The sequence below is a fragment of the Grampus griseus genome, assembly GCF_964374135.1.
Source record: "Grampus griseus genome assembly, chromosome: 5".
Taxonomy (NCBI): Eukaryota; Metazoa; Chordata; class Mammalia; order Artiodactyla; family Delphinidae; genus Grampus; species Grampus griseus.
Genome location: NC_138998.1, coordinates 11,450,576 through 11,473,689, shown reverse-complemented (window position 1 = coordinate 11,473,689; position 23,114 = coordinate 11,450,576). Strand labels below are relative to the sequence as shown.

Genomic DNA, 23,114 nt, shown 5'->3' with positions numbered 1-23,114 from the left:
TGTTCCACACACTTCTGCCCTTTGCATCTTAATCCCTAACCACAAGACTACAGAGACAGGATAACAAATGGAGAGAGAAAATGGAGGGAGGGAGAAATGTTTTTGAAATTACAAAAAAATCTCTTGGTAAGGTAAATGGCAATGTTAGTCATTAAAATATAAATAATTAAAAAAATCAAACCACTTCGTTGGCAAAGAGCTATGAGACAGCTTAAACTCAAGTGATTTATTGGAGGCAGAGATGTGCTACCAGTATGAGGCAGCAAAGAAGTCCAGATAAAGTTTTTATCATTTGGCAGGCAACACATTGTTCTAACTCATCTTTCCAGATGTACCACATTTTGGAGCTCGATTATAATATGCTATAAATAAAGATTACTCACCATGTCTGCCAGCTGGGGAAGAAGAACAAAGGAGGTTGGGTTATTATTTGGTAGGGTAACAGTGTTCTGTATTGTGTCAGAAATCAAGGCAGCCAAGGTTCCGCCTTGTGAGCTTTTTGTAGATGACTCAAAAACCAAGGCAACAAATAGGGTTTGGAGAAATGCAGACAGATCCAACATGTTGGGAAAAGCACAGGTCCTTCCGTAGGGAATGGGATGGGAGAAATAGGAGGCCATAAATCAGCGGCGTATAGCCAGCTGTCAGAGGGAAAGGATTTCTGCCTGGGAGGGAACATTATGTTGCAGAGAGGTGCACTGAGTTTGGAAAGTTAAAAAGGTCCTAACCACTCTTTACTCTAGATTTTCCCCATGTAGAGATCTATAGCTATCAATTACATATATGTATACATATATGTGTACATATATGTAATGTGTGTGTATATATATACATATATATATATATATATATATATATAAACATCAGAGATGGATTTAGTCATAAGTAAATGAAGCTTAAACTTTAGGACCGTACTGTCCAATATGAAAGCCACTAGCCTCATGTGACTATTTACATTTGAATCAATTAAAATTAAATGAGGGACTTCCCTGGTGGTCCAGTGGTTAAGAATCTGTCCTGCAATGCAGGGGACGCCAGTTCGATCACTGTTTGGGGAACTAAGATCCCACATGCTGCGGGGCAACTAAGCTTGTGCACCGCGACTACTGAGCCTGTGAGCCACAACTAGAGAGGCTGCGTGCTGCAACTACAGAGCCCACATGCTCTGGAGCCTGTGAGCTACAACTAGAGAGAAGCCCGTGCACAGCAACAAGAGATCCTGCATCCTGCAACTAAGACACAATGCATCCAAAAAAAAAAAAAATTAAAAAAAAAGAAATAAATTCAGCTTCTCAGTTACACTAACCATCTATCAAGGCTCAAAGTCCCACGTGGCTAGTGGCTACATATTTAATAGTGCAGTGGATACTTCCATCATTGCAGAGAGTTCTGGACAGCACTGCTCTCGACCTCTCACCCACGGGCCCCTTGCAAGGCCTTGAGAAGGGCCTTAGCCACGTGTTCACATGATCATGTGATTTTATAATAGAAGTCAGTGGTTGTGATTTCCTTTCTTGTCCTAAAGGACACTTTTGAAGTAGTTTTGTACTTACTTTTGGATTTATGATTTTGTATTGAACACCTCAAATTTTAAAAGATCAAGTTTCATCATACTTGGATTTATCCTTGAGTCATCATAGTTCACACGGCTCCCATGTCAGAAGCCCACTCTGCTAATCCAGCCCCAGAGCAACCAGTCTTCATGACCCAATGCATAGATTTTGATTCCCACATACAGATGGCTCCGTTCTGCTACAAAAAGGCAGAGTTAAGATCAGCACTGCATTCAAAGCTTTGAAAAGTCTGTGTCTTTGAGACTGATGCTCTCTACAGAAATGGGCTCTAATTTGTCTATCTTCTCCCTTCAAATACACTTTCATTTTAGAAAATTGAGATATTTCCAAAAAGCCTGGAGGGAACTGTGACATTCTTTTGAGTCCTAGTGTTTATCTGGGAAGTTGTTACGCATTTGTAGGTGAACATTAAATAGCCGACTCTCTCCTCATCTTGTCCGTGGCGTTCTTTTGATGCTGCTAACACGTATTTTGATAGAAGATGCTGCTATAAGGGTCTCAAAGCAAATTCAAAAGAGCATTTATTTGCCAAATCAAAATGCCTTTTTGCTTTTAAAATTTTGAGAGTAAAGAAAATACAGAGAGAATGAGTAATTTTAAAAGCAAATAAGTCTAACTCAAGGTAGTCAAGCACACCTTCTCAGGGAAGGAGTAACAAATGATAAACAGAAGTCAGGGCTCCCACCCACTAGGACACCCCCTTGGCATGGCTGGCTCTTTTACACCAGCTGAATTCAACACTTAGGTTTTGTCAGGGGTTAATCATTTTAAAAAGTTTAATGTGACTCCCCACTGATTGATTTCACCATCAGGGGAGTTCTGACCTTGTGTCTCCATTTCCCCCTGATTAAAAGCACCAGATATAGCCTGACTTAGTGCTTGGAAGCATTTCAATAGACATGCTGGCCACCACAGAGGGAGTCAATAGTCACCAGTGTATGCTGCCTCAAAATATACACAGTGACATCTCTAATTTTAAGAAATTGGCTGGTAAATTGTCTCAATTTTGAGTGCAGAATTTGCTGCTTGTCCTCTATGAATGCTGACACCCCGGGTGATCATTCTAAGTGGGGTACTTACGACTGTGGTCCTGCACATGCTGGATGAGCTCACATGTCTGCTCAAAAATAAAACAGAAGGAATTAACCAACAGACTTCCAGGTCCTAGAGCTGAGAAATAAATGTCACAGGGCGCTCAGGCTCCTTTGGAGTTAGCAAGTACGTACGGAGAAGGACGGCAATCCTTTGGCCCCTTTCACACCCTAGGGAAACAAAAAGAGTGTGGTTTCAGGGCTTTGGACACACACATCAGGAACCAGAATGTGCATCAACATTACTCTAAGAAAAAAATAACTTCTTAACGTTTTTATTCTAAGTTCAAGGGAGAAAAGAATTCATGTAGGATACTCATCACCTAATTAACAATAACATTCTAAGGGGAAGAAACTGTAAGCAGCGAGCGTCCAATGGCCACTTTCCTCTAGCTGCATCTCTGGATGATAAAGGTTGTCCAGAAGCTAAGGATGGAGCTGACAATGAGACACTGGCAGGGAGACTCTGGAGCAGGTCCTCAGCCTAGAAATAAATAAGCCTGAACCATCCCCTGTGCCTGCCCCTCCTTAAGGCAGAGGTATAGAGTTCCCCAATGCTTGGCCTTGGCCACTGGCCAGCCGCTAAGCAGAACCTAAATCTATTCCCGCCACTGGTTGGATGACAAAAGGACCAGACTTAAACTGAACTTCTGGAAAAGTAATCCCCATTGTCTTCCCACAATGAATGGATATATCTCTGGGTTGGGGATAGAAAGAACGAAGTGGAATTGGTTTGAATTTCATGTGTTCAGTCTCATCTTTGGAACAGGAAGAGTCTGGCTGCTCTCACACAGAGACAGGGAAAAATGCGATGGCGCCCCTCCCAAACTCCCAAAGAAAATAAGTTCCATGTGAATGCAGCGTTAGTAACTTATTTATTAATTTCCTCTCACTTTCTTTCATTCACTGATGACTTACTGACTGTGAGAAAAGGGCAAGGATTGGCCAGATAAATAAAATTCACTGATCATTGAGAAATCTCATTCTAGATGAAACGAGAAATCTCTTTTCATCTCCTCCTTCAATTCCCCCCACCACCCAAGAAATGGCAACTGATATTTAATCGGCATTTTATTCCCTCCTCTCTCTGAGCACATTAAAGGTGGAAAAATAGTGAAAATCATTGCCAAACTGCAAAGACTGAAAGCACACACATTTGGATAATGAAGACTTCAGGCACCGACTTTTTATTTGGAAAAGGAGCTGATGTGATTTATGGGTTTTCAATTTACCTTGCGTCCAGGAGGTCCCAGCTCCCCAGGGGATCCCGGCTCTCCTGGAAGCCCAGCAGACACCTCAAAGCAGAATTTATTTACTTTAGAATTATACATACATGTTTGTGTGTTTGTGGGTGGGGGTGTTTTACATTTCAAAAGCAATACACTTTCATTTTAGAAAATTGAGAGATTTCCAAAAGGCACACAGAAGGAAAAAAATCCTCAGCAACCTCTTCTCCCCCAAATAATCCTTGTTGACATTTTGGTGTCTTTTCCTCTGGTCTTTTATTTGTTTATCCTTTTGTTATTAATCTATACATATTTTAATATATTTTTATACTTTTTCCTGTTGCCTTTTAAACTAAATATATACCTTGGGGCATTTTCATGTTACTAAATATTCTTTCACAAAAATCACCTTTCATGGCTGCCATAGTATTTGATTACATGGATATACCATAATTTATTTAATCAGTCCATTATGGTTGGCATTTAAGTTTGCTGTTGTTGTAATAAGCATGCCACTATAAAGTCATATGTGCAATTCTGATTATTTCCTTAGGGAACATTGTTAGAACTAGAATTGCTGGGTCAAGGGAGAAATTTTTATCTAAATAAATTTTTATCTCAACTTATCTAAATTTAGTAGGTGACTAAACTGAAAAACAAACACATGAACAAAACCCCAGAAAAATAAAAATTTAAGTATAAAAACCTTTGAAGTAACTACAACAAAAAAATATTTAGCTGTTGGCTGGAAATATTTGTAGTAAAATGGGGAATAACAGCAGTAAATAAAAAGAACATTTGTTGACTATTTACTTTATTCATGTGCATTCAACAGTATAATTTATCATAAAGAAAGCTAGAATTTAGTTTAAGAATTAGGAAAAATTCCTTTGCTCATTCACAATGTCATGTTTTTTATAAGAATAAAAAACAAACTTGTCTAAAATCAACTTAATTTGTAAAAGCATTGCCTATGGAACAGAAAATAATTATTGATGTCCTTTAGGTCTTCCAATGATATTTACAGCATGCTGGGTTGAGTAAAAAAACAAAACAAAACAACAACCTTACTGATCATATTTTATTTAGAAGATATAGATTAACCTCCAGGGCAAAAAAAAAGCAGATTGAACATTGGCATTTACTTTTGCTCCCTCCAGTGTCTTACTAAAATAATAGTAAGCAGATTTTTTTAAAAGGCAAAAATATGACAAGCATGGGGAGAATGAGAAAGGAGAATCTCAACAGCCATCAAACTTCGGAGGCTGGAAAGCAGAAGTACCAGTGTTAAATGACTTAGAGCTGAAAAAGCTGAAGCCTAGGCCAGCAGCAGGGAAAGCCAAGAATCTGTGTGTTTTATAACACACTCTCAGAAGGTACCTCCAGAAGTGGAGGTAAAGGAGAGAGGCTTAATAAGGCAGATTGGTTGAAGATCATTTTAGGAATCCCCAAGCCTCTTCCCCATTCTCTACCGTTGGGTGAATGTCTCTTCTTCCTCCTCAGTGACAGAGGTAAAACCGAGGTGTCTGCACTAGGAAACCCCAGGCAGAGCTGAGGGCCAGTGGTACCATCCAGAAAATAGGGTGATCAAATGAAGGTGTGGAATAGATGTGAGACCCCTAGAAAGCTGGGGTTCCCAGAAAGCTGGCAGCCAGAACTTCACCCTCAGGCAGGAGGTTGAAAGAATCTTCTCAGGGGAATCTGACTAGATTTGAGAAGAAAGACCCAAAGATGCTGATGTTAGACGTTTGCTAAGTAACAGCTCAGATCACTCTGTGACACCTGTAGTTGACGAGCCCCACCCATCTCCTCGGGGTTTCCAATCGGAATTTTTGTCCTCAACTCTTCAATACAGAGAGTTAGCCCATTCCCTGGAAACATGAGAAATAGAGAGCAGGACAGAAAAAAACACATGGCAGGGAACAGACTATGTTGGGCAAAGAAGACTCCAAAAATACTAATTTATATCCTCAGGGAGATGAAATGTTTCAACCATAAAACAAGAGCAGGATAGTATAAAAAAGCAAAAAAAAAAAAAATGAGTGCTTGAAAATTAAACTATGAGAGAAACATTGTAAGATAAAGTCAAAGAAACCTCCCAGAAAGTAGAGCAAAAAGACAACTTTCAGAGAAATCGGAGCTAAGTGGCAGAGGGATTGCCAGGTTTTCCTAACAAACCTTGTGAAATTAGTTGACTCTCTAAACCAGTGGTCCTTAACTGGGGCGGGGGGGGGGGAGGGGGTGGATTTTGTGTCCCTCAACCCTGACTCCTGTGGGGACATTTGGTAATGTCTGGAGACATTGATGGCTGTCATAATGGTGGGGTAAATGTGGACGATGCTGACTCTAGTGGGTAGAGGCCAGGGATGCTGCTAAACATCCTGCAATGCACGGAGCAGCCCCACAGCAATTATCCAGCACAAAATGTCAGCAGTGTTGTGGCTGAGGAACCCTGCCTTGAAGTATGTGCATGTGTGTCAAGTTGATAAAAAGTATAAATAAATACAAACATACCTCTATACCCAAAATAAGATAGGTTCAAAATCATGGCAAAATTTTTAAAAAATCCTTCAGTTGGGGGAAAAAGGTGAAGATTTAGAAAACTGAAACTAGGAATGTAATCATTCCAAGAGAACTAAAGAGACACTCAAAGCTTTATCACTAAAACCTTCCAATGGGAACTTCTGATCTTTCAAAGGGAAAACCTGGAAGTTTTCAGTGTCTAAACTTCAAATTCAAAAATACAGAGATGTAGAGAAAGCAGCATGGCAGGTGAAATATAAGCAAGTTAAGAAACAGTGATGAAGGGCTTCCCTGGTGGCATAGTGGTTAAGAATCCACCTGCCAATGCAGGGGGCACGGGTTCAAGCCCTGGTCCGGGATGATTCCACATGCTGTGGAGCAACTAAGCCTGTGTGCCACAACTACTGAGCCTGCGCTCTAGAGCCCACGAGCCAAAACTACTGAGCCTGCATGCCTAGAGACTGTACTCTGCAACAAGAGAAGCCACTGCAATGAGAAGCATGCACACCGCAATGAAGAGTAGCTCCCACTCGCCGCAACTAGAGAAAGCCCGCACACAGCAACAAAGATCCAACGCAGCCAAAAATAAATAAAAATAAAAAGTAAATTTATATTAAAAAAAACCAGTGGTGAATTGTCCAATGTGGGAAAAAAATTCAAGTAACCAAAGGCCAAGAGGAAAAGATGATATATTTATTCCCCATTAGTTTATTGCTTTTTAAAAATGATTAACGTGCCATTGGGCAGCAAGGGAACCCAAGAAGCTGCTGACCATATTTGCATGCCTCCAATGTTCAAGGGTAAACTACCTCATTAACAAGTAGAGGGAAAAGATCCAGAGATCTGGATTAATTTGAAAGTCTTTTCAAATTATCTTTCTTTTATCGGTCTTCTTCTTCTTTTTTTTGAGAACAAAAATGTTAAAGGATAGTTATCCAAAAACATGTATGAAGAAAAGAATTATATCCAGGAAACAGTCCTCTTGGGAAAAGCAGGATGGAGGGAAAGAAATTTCTTTATTTTGTACCCCTAAAACCCACATAAATAATCTCTTCACATAAAGTTTTTGTTATACTTTCCAGGAAAAAAACAGATCAGAGTAAAACTAACTATGGTGACAAAACTGAAAAACCACCTCAAATAATAGTTTTATCAGACTTTGTGTTTTTCTTGTCCAGCAATTGACATGGTATCAAGATCAGTTTACCTGATCAGTGCTGCTCTGAAGAAAAGAGATAAAGATGGTCTCAGGAGATAATTGTCATAAGATTTTGTTTTTTATAAAGCCACCATCTCAGTTTTGCAGCTTATGATATATAAAGAGTGAGCAAAGGCAAAATCCATTCTTAGCACACGAGAACCCAAGGGAACCTCGGGATGCTGATGCTTCTGAGGGTGCCGGAGATGGGTGTTTATTCTGAGTGGTCCAAAGCATTAGGCAACGTCTAGGTCCTCCAGGGAATAAAAAGGACGCATTCATTACAGTATATTATTTTACATAATAAATGGAAACTTTCTCCTAGAGCTCAAGAGATACTTTCTTGAGCTAAATTGGGAGAGGACCACCTCATTAAAGTAGTTTAACGAGACCTTAACAGGGGAGACAAGATGTCAGTGGGCATTATATTACACGAGATCTGCGGGGGGGATGGGATTAAACTGGCCATATTTTGTGGTGCAAAAACAGTTTTGACCACAAGGATTCTTTAAGAAACAACACACAACTTATTTCCAGTGTTAAGAATGGTACCTTGTCAACCAGATCAGGTGAACTTTGTCACTACGAACCTTATTGCTGGCAATGAAGGATGAGTAAAATATCATTTCCCTTCCCCAAGTTTGCCTTAACAAAAACCACACGTTTTACAAGTCTTTGGGACCAAATGACAACTCAAATGACTGTAAAAGCATGAAAAAGGACTTCCCTGGTGGCGCAGTGGTTAAGAGTCTGCCTGCCAATGCAGGGCACACGGGTTCAAGCCCTGATCCGGGAAGATCCCACATGCCACGGAGCAACTAAGTCCATGCGCTAAAACTACTGAGCCTGCACTCTAGAGCCCGTGTGCCACAACTACTGAGCCCACGTGCCACATCTACTGAAGCCTGCATGCCTAGAGCCCGTGCTCTGCAACAAGAGAAGCCACTACAATGAGAAGCCTGAGCACTGCAACGAAGAGTAACCCCCGCTCACCGCAACTAGAGAAAGCCCGTGCACAGCAATGAAGACCCAACACAGCCAAAAATAATAAAATAAATAAATAAATAAACAAAAAAGGACTTCCCAAAGTAGCTGAGGTTGTAAGGCTTTGCAGCCTGAGAAACTTACCATCTTGCCTCTAGTGCCCTTGGGTCCAGTTTCTCCTGGACCACCAGGGTCCCCAACCTCACCCTAAATAAGTTCAGAGAAATAAAATAAAATGGTTAGTAAAATCAAAGGGATATATCTCATTGTATTTTTATACTGATTCCAACATGAAGACATTTTTCACATATATTTTTATTTTTAATAGTCTTCTTTGAAGTGTCTTCCCCCCAATAACCCCTCACTTTTAAATTCTCAACACAGTACACTGGAGCCTCACTATTTTATTTCTCTGTCTCTCCAGCCAGAACACTGCCTCCTTGGAGATATGAACTGTGCTTTTCATTTTGTCCCCTGATCCAATCACAGGACCTAGCATTTACTGAGCTCAGAATCTTTCCAGCAGAACTGAAAGCCTTAAGGTAGAGGACAGCATCGCTAACTTATTATCTGAAGGTGCCTTATAAACACGTTGGGAGAATTGAGGCAGGTGAGATCAGGTAATTTTGGTTTTCCTTACATTTTACTTCCCTTTGAGCAAAGAGGAAAATACATATGGTAGAGGGGAAGGAGTACACGTGAGGAGAAAAATAAGGATGATTTCTTCCTTTACTTATGAATTAAAAACTAGAAATGAAATATTATTTTTAAAAGTCTGCTTCCTCCTTCTCCCCTTTCCCCATAAAGTTTTCTTTTTATTCATTTATAATTAACTATCCTTCTATTATCCTGTAATACATTTCATAAGCCCAGGAGTATCTCTGATTGATACCTAGTTAGTATGAAGTACACGGTACCTTAGGTCCAATTTCTCCAGGGAATCCTTCTTGCCCCTATAATCGACAGTGGAGAAAATTAATATATGCACATATCACCAGGGTAGGCTTATATTGACTTTAATTTTGCCTGCTGCCTTATTTAGTTTAAGTGCCTCTGAACCAAGGAAGGGCCAGAACAATTGAAAATGAAACTGTATGGCACGATTTGAGAAACTAACTCCAATTTCTAAATTAAACTATTTACTGGTCTCACCAAAATATCATGACAACCTAAGACAAATGGGTAAATGCACACATCTGAGGAATTACACATCAGCTCTCCTTCAAATGTAGACATTCGACAGGATAGCTGGCCATCTGGCCAAGTGTTTCTGAAACAGTCTTCTTAAATGGATTTCAATTTTGGGGAAGAAATTGGGGAAGCCTGCCGTCTAAATTTGATCATTGGTTTTCTGGTCCTCTGTTTACCTTCTTTGGCCACAGACTATAGTTGAAGAGGTATGATAATCCTCATTTGATGAAAAACATATTTTATTTAAGATAAAGTTTATTTTCTGATCATTAAAAGTAAGATCTCCTCAAATATATTTAAAATATAAAAGGATAGAAAGAAGAAAAATCACCTAAATCTCACTTCCCAGAACAATTACTATAAATATTTTGTCATATTTTCTTTAATCTTTCTAAATGCATTTCTAAAATGCATTTTAGCACAATTGGGACAAATGTTTTTTCTTATTACATTCTGATTTTTACTTGACATTGTCACAGAAGTTCTATACAATTATGTATAAACATTTACATTCATTTTAAAGAGTGGCTAATATTTCAATGTTATAAGCTACTTAATAGTTCCATTTTTAACAAATATTAAGGTTGTTTTCAATTATTCTCTATTCTAATGAAAATTTCACTGGAAATCCTTCATTCATTAGGTTTATTTTAAAGAAATTTTAGCTGTTTGGGGTTTGTTTATTCTTCCAGACAGCCTCTTGCATCATTCCCATTGGGATTTCATTTAGAATTACATTGATCCTTTATAACGCTTTAGACTTTCCAACAGAACTTGGTATGTCTCCATTTATTGAAATTTTATATCTCAGTAATTTTGGTCATAGGTCTTGAACATTTTTGTAGAAAGGATGTTCTTAACTATATTATGTTTTTGTGGATGTTATTATGATTTCTAAGTGGTTATTGTTGGTATATAGCAATCACTGCTTTTGATAAATTTATCTTACTTCCAGACACTTAAATATTCAGTGACAATATAAAGTTATAATTCTGATATAAAGTTACAAGATTTAATTTTGAAGTTACTGCTTGGCCCAATGCATTTGGAAAGGCCCTGTAAAACTTCTCACTAATGATTAGAGTAAACATAGTCAGAGGACAAATTTTGGAATGCCTCCCTAAGGCTTTAGATTAGATGTAATGTTCAGGCTGGAACCAGTCAGGCCCTGGCTGCGCATCTCTGCAAAGAACAGAAAATTAATTTCAGGTTTCACTTGTTGCCTGGCCCTTAGGTTTAAGTTGTTTTCTTTTTTTCTACCATATTCCCCACAAGATATCAGCAAATAAATGATCAAAATCTATCTATGAAGGTCCAAGTCTACCTTATTCACTACTTTCTTTTTTCTCTTAAATGTGGCCATAAAGAGCAACAAAAAATAAATGGAAAATGACCAGCTTTCAGTCGATGTGTCTTACCTTTGCTCCTTTACTTCCAACACTACCATAACCTGGGTTACCATCATCACCCTGTAAACAAAGCAATTATTTACAAACATCCCCTACTGCAGACAGAGGCAGGCTTATTCACAAGAGAACTAGACAGCCAGTTTTTTGGTTTGATTAGAAAAAATTAGGCAGCAGGATTCTCCCTCTGGGGCAGGCCACTGACATAGTGGCACTAAAGGAAACTCTCAATAACAGGCACAGACAAGGCACTGTCACTTAATCTCACTTGTCTCATCTGTAAAGACGAATAATAATTATACCTGTTCATCATGTTATGAGGATTAAATGAGAAAATTTCAGGTGTATAATAATCTTAATAAAAGAAGGTAGAAGTGTTATCTCTCCTGGATAACATTTGTATTTTAATACCTTAGCTCTAAACCATTTTCAGTTTTCTGGATAAAAGTAAGATCTCCTAAATGTCTGGGCACTGGCTACTGTTGGATCCTTGTAGAGGTTTTAGTGAGAAGCCCTGAGCACTGGGGGAAATGTGGGCTTAGTTTCCCATGAACGGGTTTGGATGAGAGGAAAGAATGCAAGAAAGGTTATGGGGTTGTTAAACACAAGTTTTGTCCATTTTATCATTTGGCTTCAAGAGCATCCAGCCAGGATGCTTGGTACCTGGGAAGTTGCTACCTTGGAAAAGCTGGTCAAGATGAGGATGAAATCTCAATCACTAGAAAGCTCTACAGCTAGATTAGGATGTTATCTTCAACATGCTCTTCAGAGAGCCACACCTGATATCTATTGAACTAAAAGGATCCCAAGAGCCAGATCAAAAGTAGGAATAAAATGCAAACCGGCAAGCCTCGAGGACCCCAAAGGCCAACGGCTCCCTTTTCTCCCACATCGCCAGGTTCTCCCTGTCAAACAGAACAATGAAATGTGTCCTTATTAGGTTGTTTTTGTAAAGGAAATTAGAAATGATGGTACTAAGACAAGAATTTTCAACTGCATCCATGTGTATCACAGTGACAATGAGTTTGTGGCCAGGACTATGCCTGTAAGCAATACAAGAGGAACTGCTGTTGTTGGTGAGTGAAGTCTCCTCCATTGATAAATGAAGCCCCAGCAAGTCTGATGTATTGTTTAGCGCAAGTTGCCATCTTAGCAGCTCAGTGCTATGAGCCGCACCCTTGGAAATGTCTTACCATGAGTCAAAAAGGAGGCTCTGTACTGTCTTAAAAAATTAACAAAACAGTTTTCCATGATGACCCATGCAAATCTTCTGGCTGCTGCAGAAACAAGAGGCCTATTAATCTACTTTTAATCAAGATAGCCAAGGTAGCACGACATCCCTGGCAATAGTTTCTGACTTCTGACTAACAGAACACATACTGTAGATTATAAATCAATCTCAGTATTATGGTGAGGAAATCCAGCTACATGGGAAAGTTAACATAGGTTTACAAAAGAAGGTTAACTCCTCTTCTTAAAAAAAAAAAGCTTTTAAAGTTTAGATTTTAAATGTACAAAATGTTGTGAAGACAGTACAGAGAGTTCCTATACATTCCACATTTAGCTGCCTATATTGTTAATATCACATTAGTTATATTAGTAGGAACATTTGTCACAGCAAATACATGGATATTAACTCATTAACTAAACCCTATACTTTATTCAGATTTCCTTAGCTTTTACCACTTAATCTCCTTTTCCTGTTCCAGGACCCCATGTCTCTGTAGGCCTCTAGATGGGGACAGTTTATCTGGTTTTCTGGTTTCTGATGACCTTGACAGTTTTGAGAAGCATTGATCAGATATTTTGTAGAATGTCCCTCAGTTGGAGTTTGATTGATGTTGTGCTCATGATTATGCTGTGTTTTATGAGTTTGGGGAGAAAAGACCACAGAGGTGAATTGCCCTTTTTATCACATTGTACCAAGATTATATCCTATCAACATGGCTGGCACTATTGATGGTAACCTTGACCATCTGACTGAGGGAGGCTTGGCTAAGTTTCTCCACTGTCTAGTTATTCCCCCTGCCCTTTCCACAAAGCTCTCTCTGGGAGAAAGAGTGTTGGAAGAAGCCCAGCCCATGCTGAAGGAGTGGGAGTGGTTTACTCATTGTTAAGGACAGAATGACAACACAGTACATGTGAGGAGTCCAAATGAACAAATGTCCACCAGCACTGACTGACCCCGGGGGGAGGGTGGTGGGAAGAGATAAAGTTCCATGGAAGAGAGGCAGAAGATCACCTGCCCTGAAGCCTTTCTTTCAGGGCGGTGTCCCCCACAGTGTGCTCTGGGGGCCACCTGCCTCCAAATTACCTGGGGTCCACGGGAAAAAGGAAATTCCAGGACCCCATCAGTATCAGTCTCTGGTGGTGGAGCCCAAGGATATGCCTTTATAAATAAGCTTCTCCGTGGATTCTTACACACACTGAAATTTGAGAACATCTGTTTTAAGGCAGGAAGACAAGGGAAGCCATGAGGCTTGTCCAGGGTCAACCACTTTATTATTGGTTACAGCCAGATGTTGAGCTCAGTATTAATTGCTGGGTTGCTTGCCTCCCTGGGAACTTGAGCTTAATGGAGTAAGGCAGGAGTAAGTGTCTGGGACTCATCTCAGTTAATTATGAGTCTAGAAGACTTGGTCCACCTTGGGGCTGCCCAAAGGGTTTGGGTTTGCTTTGAGGGTACTTACCCCCCAAATTCTTGCCTGTCCCATTCAAAAGTCCCTCTTATTAATAATGATATTCTTTGGCACAACTACCCTGCTCCTGTCTATCTCCTTCCACACTTCTTTCTACATGCTCAGCTACATCCCCCTCTAGGGTCCCTCCATCCCTGTCTTGGTCCCTTCCAACACACCCTATGGAGTGCCTTCATTTCACATGCAAACCTTCACTATACACCCATGATGTCTGCACACACACATCCTCACTGTAAGATAAACTGTGTTCTTACCAGTGACACCACTTCCCCTCGAGCCCTCTCCAGGGCAAGAAGGCAGCAATGTATCTCTTCCAAACTTTCCTTTCCAGACCATTATTTCTACACCACATGCTCTAGTAATCCCTTCCTTTTCGAGCTGATTATCCTTGTCATCCATGGATCGCATTTCATCCTGCAGTCAGCTGTCTTTGTAACACTCGGCTGCTGGCTCCATCATGTCCGCCCTTCTTAGCAGTTCTCCATTCCAATGCTCGCCCCTCTTCTTATGCCCTCAAGAAATTTCTCCATTAATTATCTACACTTTCTCACATCTTCAACTTCCTCCTTTCTCTCTGTTTTTCTTTTCTCTGTTTATAAAAGTAAACTACAGCCTCTTCTATCATTGAAAACAAATAAATAGCCTGCTCCAATCTGTTCTAGACCTTGCCAGTACTAGCAGTTAATGTCCCATCTCACCCCCAAAGCCTAGTTTCTCCAAAGAGTAGTTTACTGCCCAGCATCCATTTCCTCCTCGTGAACACATTGTTCAGTCCTCTGCAGCCAGTCAATTGCTACATTTTGGAATCTATTCTTTGGCTCATTTAGCCATCAGATGTGGTGGCTTCTCCAGTCCTCTCTTTCTTACCTGCTCGATGCCAGCTGAGACTCCTGACCTCCCTTTCTAGGACTCTCCTTCTCAGCATCCAGTGTACTTTTCTGCTTCTTTCCCATCCTCCACTTACCCTTCTTACAAATGGTCATCACCAAGAGTCCTTTTAAACTCCAAATGATTCTGAAACCTCCATCTCCAACCAGTCCTAGACCCTCTCCTCTATTCCCCAAACAAAGCATTTTTCCTCACTCTTATTCCTCACTCTGACTTTCCCACTTCTGTGATGGGGTTCCTGCTCATGCTGGAAGCCCAGAGTCATCCAGCCCTCTTCTCTCTGCCTCAGTTCCCTCTTGGGAGAGCCCTACAGAGTCATCATGGGTCCCTCCTGTCCTCACCCTGTTAAGTCATCCAATCACTGCTTGTCTTGGAGACTGTGAGAGGACACCAACCTGCCTCCTAGCTTCTAATCTCTCATCCTTCAAAATATTCCCACATTGAGTTGCCTATTTAAGACCTTCCAAAGTCTGGCTGTGCTTGTACACGCCAATCACAAATTGTAAATAACACTGTGCTGGCTACCTAGTCAAGTCAGTCACCACAGACTTTCTTGTTCTTTATGGTCCCCCAAACAGGATCATTTTTCATCCCCCAAATACCGGCTCATGGTTTTTTTTTCCAATCCTGTGTTTTCCTTCACATTATTTCTTCAACTTAAATTCTTCATGCCCCCTCTGCTTGCCAAATACTTCTTACCTTCCAAAGTCTACTCAAAATCTGCATCCTCATGATGCCTCTTTTCCCAGCCCAGAAATACTTCTATTAACACTATGCTTAAACCTCTGTTTCAGTCCACTATCCCTGACTAGTGTTTTATGTCATAGACTCTTGTCTTGAAAATATTCTCAATTCTGTGGGGTTGATTCTATGTCATATTTATCATTACACAACCCAGAAATTCTTTCATGAAACAAATATTTTCTAAGCACTTATGACATGCCAGGTACTGTTCAAAGCTCTAGGGATACATCAGTGAGCAAAACAGACAAAGATCTCTGCTCTCCTGGAACTGACTTTAGTCCAGCTGAATGGCAGTGTAGTGTCTTGGTCTTTAAAGGTATTCAGCGAGAGTTTGTATTAATGGAGGAAAGAAATAAAGGAAGAATAAATGAAGAGAAGGAAGGGTGGAAGGTGGGGGAAAGAAACGAAGGCCTGCCCTAGAACAGTCCCCCTTCCCTGAGATCCTCAGCTGAGATTGGGTGTAGCCCCTTGTGAGAGGATGCTGAGCTGGATTCTCATCTGGGTCCACACCCACGTCCTTAAATGCTGCTGGCTCTCTAAGAACCAAGCCAGGGTATAGGAGCAATGAGATATGTTCTCTTTTGTGTTGAAAGGGCTCTGGCTAATACAACCAGACACACTTCCCTTGAGGAGAAAACCTCAGCTTTGGTGTGTATAAAAGAATGTGACTTACTTTATTTCCTTGGCTTCCCACACGGCCTTGACTCCCTGCCTCTCCTGCTGGTCCTGGAAGCCCCTGGAACAAAACAAGGGGTGCAAATATAGCTGAACATAAAGCAGCTTTCCTTGAAACATTCTGTGTCTCTTCTAAGAGGAAAATAAACCACAGATGGGAAAAGAGTTACGGCTTTGGAAAAAAGTATCACAGCTGTCAAATGAAGACTAGTAAATAAAAGAAAATTAATAAAGTAATTCAGGCCAGATGTTGCCTAAATGATTGTATTTCCCTGTGAGTCTTCTCTTCGAAAGAGATTTTAGTTTCTCACTGTTTTGCTCTTATAGCAGATGTTGCTAAAATGTCTAAAATTTGAAGAAGGCATTTCAGATGACGTTTGCCTTGGACTGTATTATTCCTGTTTCCTCGTTTTGAAAAAGCATGTTGTTGTTAAGGTCAGCTTATCTTTATTTGAAAATAATATGATTAATACAATAGAAAACTCAAGGAACTTTACTAAAGATAATTAGCACTCATAAGATATGTTCAGGTGGTACAAGATAAATATTCTGACATCATTTTCTCTTTCCTAGAAAAGTTAGAAAAGTAAATGTAAATAAATTTCCATTTATCAATATGAGAAGAAAACTGTAAAATACTCAGAATAAATTTAACAAGAAAGATAAAAGACCTACATAAAGAAAGTTTTAAGATTTTACTGAAGAACATAATAACAAAATTCAAACAAATGGATAAATATACCATGCATCAATATAGAAAGTCTATTTGATATAATAGAAGTCTCTAATATTCTAGAAAGCATACTTTCTTGGAACAGCTTTAGAGTTGAACATTAAAAAATTCCAATTCAGAGGCAGCCCAACTGCCTTCCTATGCTATTGACACTTGGGATTGGATTTTTTCTTTGGGATATCCAAACATATGGCAACAGATATCTCTTTTGGTTAAACTGTTTACAGGTACTTGTAAATAGTCCAAACACCAGTGAACTGAAATCATTTTCACATTTTTTTTGCCATGGTTACTATAATTTAAAAATAAATAAACCAAAACTGTATAATAAGCACGATACTTAGTAAATTAATTTTATGAGAAAAAATTTAACATTAACCTTTTCATCTTTTAAAGAATTAAAGATGTAATAAGTTGAACATAAAAAATTTCCTAATAGGAAAGATTGTTGAACAATGAGTTAGCTACTAGGAAAGATAATAATGATCTTCCCACAATCTTCCATTTTCCCCTCTTCTTCATCTTAAAAAAGAAGTCTCAATTTCTTCATCCTCCAAAGCTCTTAACCCTTTCCCTTCTTTTACTTCCATCATTGCATGTAGCTCCCATGACCTGCATGTTCAATCCAGTTGACTTTTTTCTGCTCTTACCTTACTTGAATTTGATCATGTGTTCTTTGAAACTTTTCCATTAACTTCTGTAACACCAAGTTACCATGGTCTTCCTGGCTCCTTTCTGGTCTCTTCTCAGTAAACTTTGAAGATTCTCTGTCTTCTATTTGCCTCTTAAATCTCCATGTACCCCAGGGCTCCTCTAACCTTATTTTCTCACTTCATCCCCTCTTCCTGAGTCACACCGCATATATTTGCACATACCACTTCCACAAAATGATTCCTAAATATATGACTCTGGTCCAAACCACTCAACTGAACAGCAGAATCATCTATTAAAATGCCTATTGGGTATTTCATAGGAACTGGTTACCAAAGAAAATCGTATTTGCCACCAGTCACACTCAGTCCTATTCTTTTCATAAGGAATGGTGCCACACTTTACTTCTCTTGAAACCCAATCCAGAAACCTAAGAATCATCCTAGACCCCTCCCTCTAGTTCATCTCTCAAAATCAATCAGCTACAAGTCCTACAGGTTCTATCCCCTTTCTGTATCCATCCCTCTTCCATTCCCATGGCCATCACCTACGTTCAGTCCCTTCTTGCATTCTTGCCTAAATTCCAGGCTTCCCTGAATGTAGCCTGGCCTCATTCTAATCCATTCTCCTTTCTTTTTCTCTTTTGATTTAAAATGTCAGGCTGACGATGCTATCGCTTTGTCTGAAATTCTGAATTCTGAGTAGATTTCAGAATAAAATTGAAGGTCTTTATTGATATGTAAAATCCCTCAAAATGTGGGTATTGCATGCCTCTGCAGTCATCAATCACTCTATGGTCATGCTCATCAAACCATCTGAAGTCCCCAAATTCTTCCCATTGTCTTATGTCTCCACACTTACACAAGATGTTCCCTTAGCTGTTCCATTTTCCCATCTAGGGAGAGGTACAATCTCCCTTTCTTGAAAATCTTACTTTTAGCATCACTGTTTCAAGAAGAAGACCTGAACTCCCTGGCTGAATTGGGCCACATAATTGTCCCACAGATTCCTCTACTCTGTAGGTAGTTGTTCATTTATTTCTCTCATCCACTAGATGCCAGCCTGTACACTCCTTGAAACAAGGGGCACATCTTATTGACTTCATATCTCTGGAACTTAGTATTGTATGTAGAACCAATCAATCCACCCATCCATTTCTCTATCTATCCATCCACCTATCCAGGAATGGTCCCCAAGAGGGATGAAATAGTGTGTTTAGCTTGTTGGTCTTCCATATGATATTTTCATGTACTTCACATGTACATGAAACGTACTTCTGAAGTAGAGAGATTTTAATTGTCCTTGACAATAAGAGGTATATTGGAAATCTTGCTTAAGAACTCACTTTTTGTGCTTCCTTCAGACATAATGAGTTCTATGAGATGAAGGAGATTTCTCAGAGATTACTTCCTGTATAGTCCCCACAAGCACACACAAGCACAATGAGAGATAATCTTGTTTGAAAGTCCTTCAAAATAAAAGATTTCTTAGATGGATGGATGGAAATGGACAGTCTTGTAATTAGAATATCAGAAAATCTGATCCTGTTTCCTGTGCAGAATCACACAAAGTACCAAACCAGGGTTTGTGACTGCTTGAATGGGGCTTAAACTTCAGTGAATTGTTACCCAGATATATTACCTCCTCAAATACAGCTGGTTGTAAAAGGGACTATGTTTGTAAAGGAAAGAAGGAAAATTCCCTGCCACCCCTAAGATATCAAGAGTCAAAAATTTGCCTGGATCCGAGATCAAGAGAAGCTGTGGAGTATAAAAAGCAGCTCAGGGCATCTAAAGGGAAAGAGCATTAGCCAAATCTCCATTGGCTTTGTTGTAATGACAGCCTTTTATTGAGCATTTATTTTGTGGAAGGCACTGTACTAAGAGGTATATATTTATATATAGGCTTCTTCAATCCTTACAACAACACAATGAGATACATATTTTTTTTAACATCTTTATTGGAGTATAACTGCTTCACAATGGTGTGTTAGTTTCTGCTGTATAACAAAGTGAATCAGCTATACATATACATTTATACCTATTTCTCCTCCCTCTTGCATCTCCCTCCCACCCTCTCTATCCCACCCCTCTAGGTGGACACAAAGCACTGAGCCACGAGGCTGCTTCCCACTAGCTATCTATTTTACATTTGGTACTTCAGATACATATTCTTAACACCATTTTACCACTCAAAAACAGATTCTCAAAGCATTTAACCACAAATCAATCAGTTAATAAGAGGATGAGATGGGAACGCAACCTGATTCTGACTCTAAAGACTGAACTCCCAACCACTCTGTCTGCTGTTCTGAGGCCCATGTCTGGGACAGGATTCCAAAACTCTTACCATCTGTGCACCAGCTGAGACTGGAGTTTTAAAAATGTGAATCTCCAAGCTTGATGCAGGAGGCTGGGGCCAGATCTAACCTCCAACATGGGGACTTGGGCTGGGGATCACGTTCCCTTTGAGACTCTGACACAGAGTCCTTGGCAAGCACAACTGCTTAAGTGAGGATAGAAAGGAGGTGTTTAGAGGAGGTGTAAATGTTTTAAAAATGTCCTCAGGTAGCATCTTATCACAAGGGATTGTACTAGGAGTTTGGGATAAATGGCCGGGGCACTGCCAAGAACACTGACTTTGGGTGGGATATGGCAGGGCAGGGGCAAGAGGTGTGGGTTCTTCCCATACTTAAAAGGAATCTGGATCAGTTTTATAGGGGTAAAATCTTTTCTACACTCACAACCAGCAAATATCATGCTGGGATGGAACAACTCAAGGAGATTAAATGCTCAGCTTCTGTAAGAGTCAGATATGAGCTAAGTCTGAGAAATAAAAATCAAGAGACCAGCAAGGGGTGAGCTAATGCAAGAGCAAACCCCAAGACACCTGAGAAGATGCTGCCCTGGATGGTGCTAGTGTAGGAGATGGCCCCCAACCTCAACTTCTGATCCTTTTGCATGCACCCTACACTCCATCCACATTGAACCATTTATGGTTTCCCAAACTCACCTTGATCTTTTTTCAGACAACCTGGTTCCTTTCCTGTGCCTGCCTCTCCCTTGGTCACCTGGAAAACACCTCCTTATCCTGCAAAAGCTAAGCCACTCTCTTCCTCCTTTAACTTCATCCATTCTCCCACCACTCTACCTTGGGTATAATTCTATTTTAACATTCAGTACGTCACATCTCAATTATTTGTTTGCATGAGTTTCCTTTATGAGACTGGGAGCACTTGAGGCTAGGTCTATGTTTCATTCATTCACCCTTTTATTTTACTACAGGGCCTGACACACAGGAAGTGCTCAGTACATGTTTGTCAAGTGAGTAAAATAAATGGTTGATGGATCATCCAATCTGGATTATGCAGAATGATGAAATTCAATGACTGCAATATAGATTATATATTGTTATAGTGTTACTATTATTATGGCCTTCTTTGGATTGGCATTAGCATGCTTTGGGCATAAAATGAGCCTGTTAACTTAGGTAAAGTTGATGCAATATAGTAGTAAAAACATTTATATGATGCATATTATATTGCAGGCACTGTTCTAAGCTCTTATATATATTAAACCATTTAATTTTCACAACAATTCAATGTGGTAGCTATTATTACTATTCTCAGTTTACAGCAGGGAAAACTGAGGCACAGAGAGGCTAAATAATTTGCCCAAGGCCACACGGCTAGGAAGATACAAACCTGGCAATCTAACCCAGGCAGGCTGGCTCCAGACTCTGTGCCCTTGACTACTATGCTATGCTTTAGAAAAATAACAACAGAAACTATACTTTGTATCCCAAATTTGCACTGAATAATTTCAACCTTTCTTGATATTTCATGTGATACTTGATATTTCATATGATATTTCTAAGTATTTAAAGAATAATTCCAGCTCTAACTGGAATTAGTATTTTACATCTTATTTTCCATTTCTTTTCTAAGCATTGGTTATATTAGTGTAGGACTTGAAGGTAAACCAAACAAGAAAGGAACAAAGGAAGGTACAAAAGAATATGCCATTCCTTTCAAAGTTCTTTCTTCTTTCTCATTGTACCATGGACTGTACTTCTTTTATCTCATAGCTATATACTTGGCTGGATTAGCACGTTTGATCTAAGCCGAATTCCCCAACAGTGCATAAATTAATAAGTCTTCAGAACACTGTCAACAGAACTCACATCCCTTTTTTCTAAATGTACATCCTAAGAAACACTTTAGAGCCTGCAGTTAGAAAACACTCATGTAATTCCATTCAAGAGGCTGGTCCTTGTGCTGTAAAACATTATGAAGCCTATGTCAGTGAATTTATAGAGCCAATAAAAAATAATACTCTCTTGTCTATCTGATTGTGTTTGTCTCCCATTGTTTTCCTTTGAAAGCAACAATGTTGAGATCTAATTCATCACCTCCTGAGCACAGAAAATTCTACACATCTTTGAAATGGCACTTTCACTGTTTTGACAAGGATATTTCCAGAAAAGCAATCAAAGAAAGAAACACATTTTCCAGCCAGTTAAACGGAAGAGCTAGGCTACAGGGAAGTGGTGCCTTTTGACTAACTCTGGTGATGCCAAGAGGCTGGATGATTTATGACTATGACCATTCCTGCCAAGGTGAGATTAAAGGGGACCCTCTCATAGAAGTATGCTACAGGGCAAATGGAATACCTTATTTGAGTAATAGCCACTTGGATACAATTTTGGATTCTAGAGTGAGGGAATTACCAAGCTCTTTGGATTTCAAACCTTTTACATCTCAATATTTCATATAAACAGATGAGATAATCACCACATATATGTTTCCTTTGGCATTTACTGTTTTTTTTTTTAAATCCCGATTTGTGGTGCCAGCAATGATTCAAGGATGTGAATCCAAAATAGCTAAATTTCATCAGTTTAGTCCTACATGAAATTTTAAAGTTTTCATGCTTTTTGAAGGGGCACATTCATCAAAATTAGGAACAAATATCATTATGAGCAGGAATTAATATGCTTTAAAATATTGGGTCATGAGATACAAGTTCATGCAAATAGCTTCTAAAAAATTTTGATGATGAACATATCCACTTAAGCATTGGACCACTGCCCAGTTTAACTAATGGACACAGAGTAATGGATTCCCTTTACCTTCATGTTAGCCCAGAGCACAAGTCCCAACTGAGACTCATTCATTCATTTACTGATTAATTCATTATACAAATGTGTGTGGAAGCACTCTTATTCTGGGCTCTGGGACAAAGTCCTAGCCATCACAGAGCTTACAGTCTAGAAGGGAAGACACACAGCTAAGCAAATAAGTATATTCTATGATAGCAGGTAGTCAAGGACCAGATCATGTACAGGGACTTGCTACTCAGAGTGTGGTCTCGGGACCAGCAGCATCAGCATCACCTAGGAGCTTGATGGAAGTGTAGCATCTCAAGCCCCATCCCACAACTACTCAATCAGAATCTGCATTTAAAAAAAAATAATTTTATTTATTTATTTATGACCATGTTGGGTCTTCGTTGTGGTGTGTGGGCTTTTCA

General features: G+C 39.5%; 1 protein-coding gene across 1 annotated transcript in view; it reads right to left on the bottom strand.

Annotated features, from left to right (window-relative positions):
- Positions 1–23,114, bottom strand: part of COL6A6 (collagen type VI alpha 6 chain) — a 165,147-nt gene that overhangs the window by 31,486 nt on the left and 110,547 nt on the right. The window contains exons 24-32 of the mRNA XM_082654353.1: positions 16,198–16,260; positions 12,036–12,098; positions 11,206–11,256; positions 9,514–9,549; positions 8,741–8,803; positions 3,898–3,960; positions 2,801–2,836; positions 2,655–2,691; positions 384–395 (exon numbers count right to left, since the gene is read on the bottom strand). Of these exons, the coding sequence (XP_082510479.1) occupies positions 384–395; positions 2,655–2,691; positions 2,801–2,836; positions 3,898–3,960; positions 8,741–8,803; positions 9,514–9,549; positions 11,206–11,256; positions 12,036–12,098; positions 16,198–16,260 (424 nt within the window). The remainder of the gene's footprint in view (positions 1–383; positions 396–2,654; positions 2,692–2,800; positions 2,837–3,897; positions 3,961–8,740; positions 8,804–9,513; positions 9,550–11,205; positions 11,257–12,035; positions 12,099–16,197; positions 16,261–23,114) is intronic.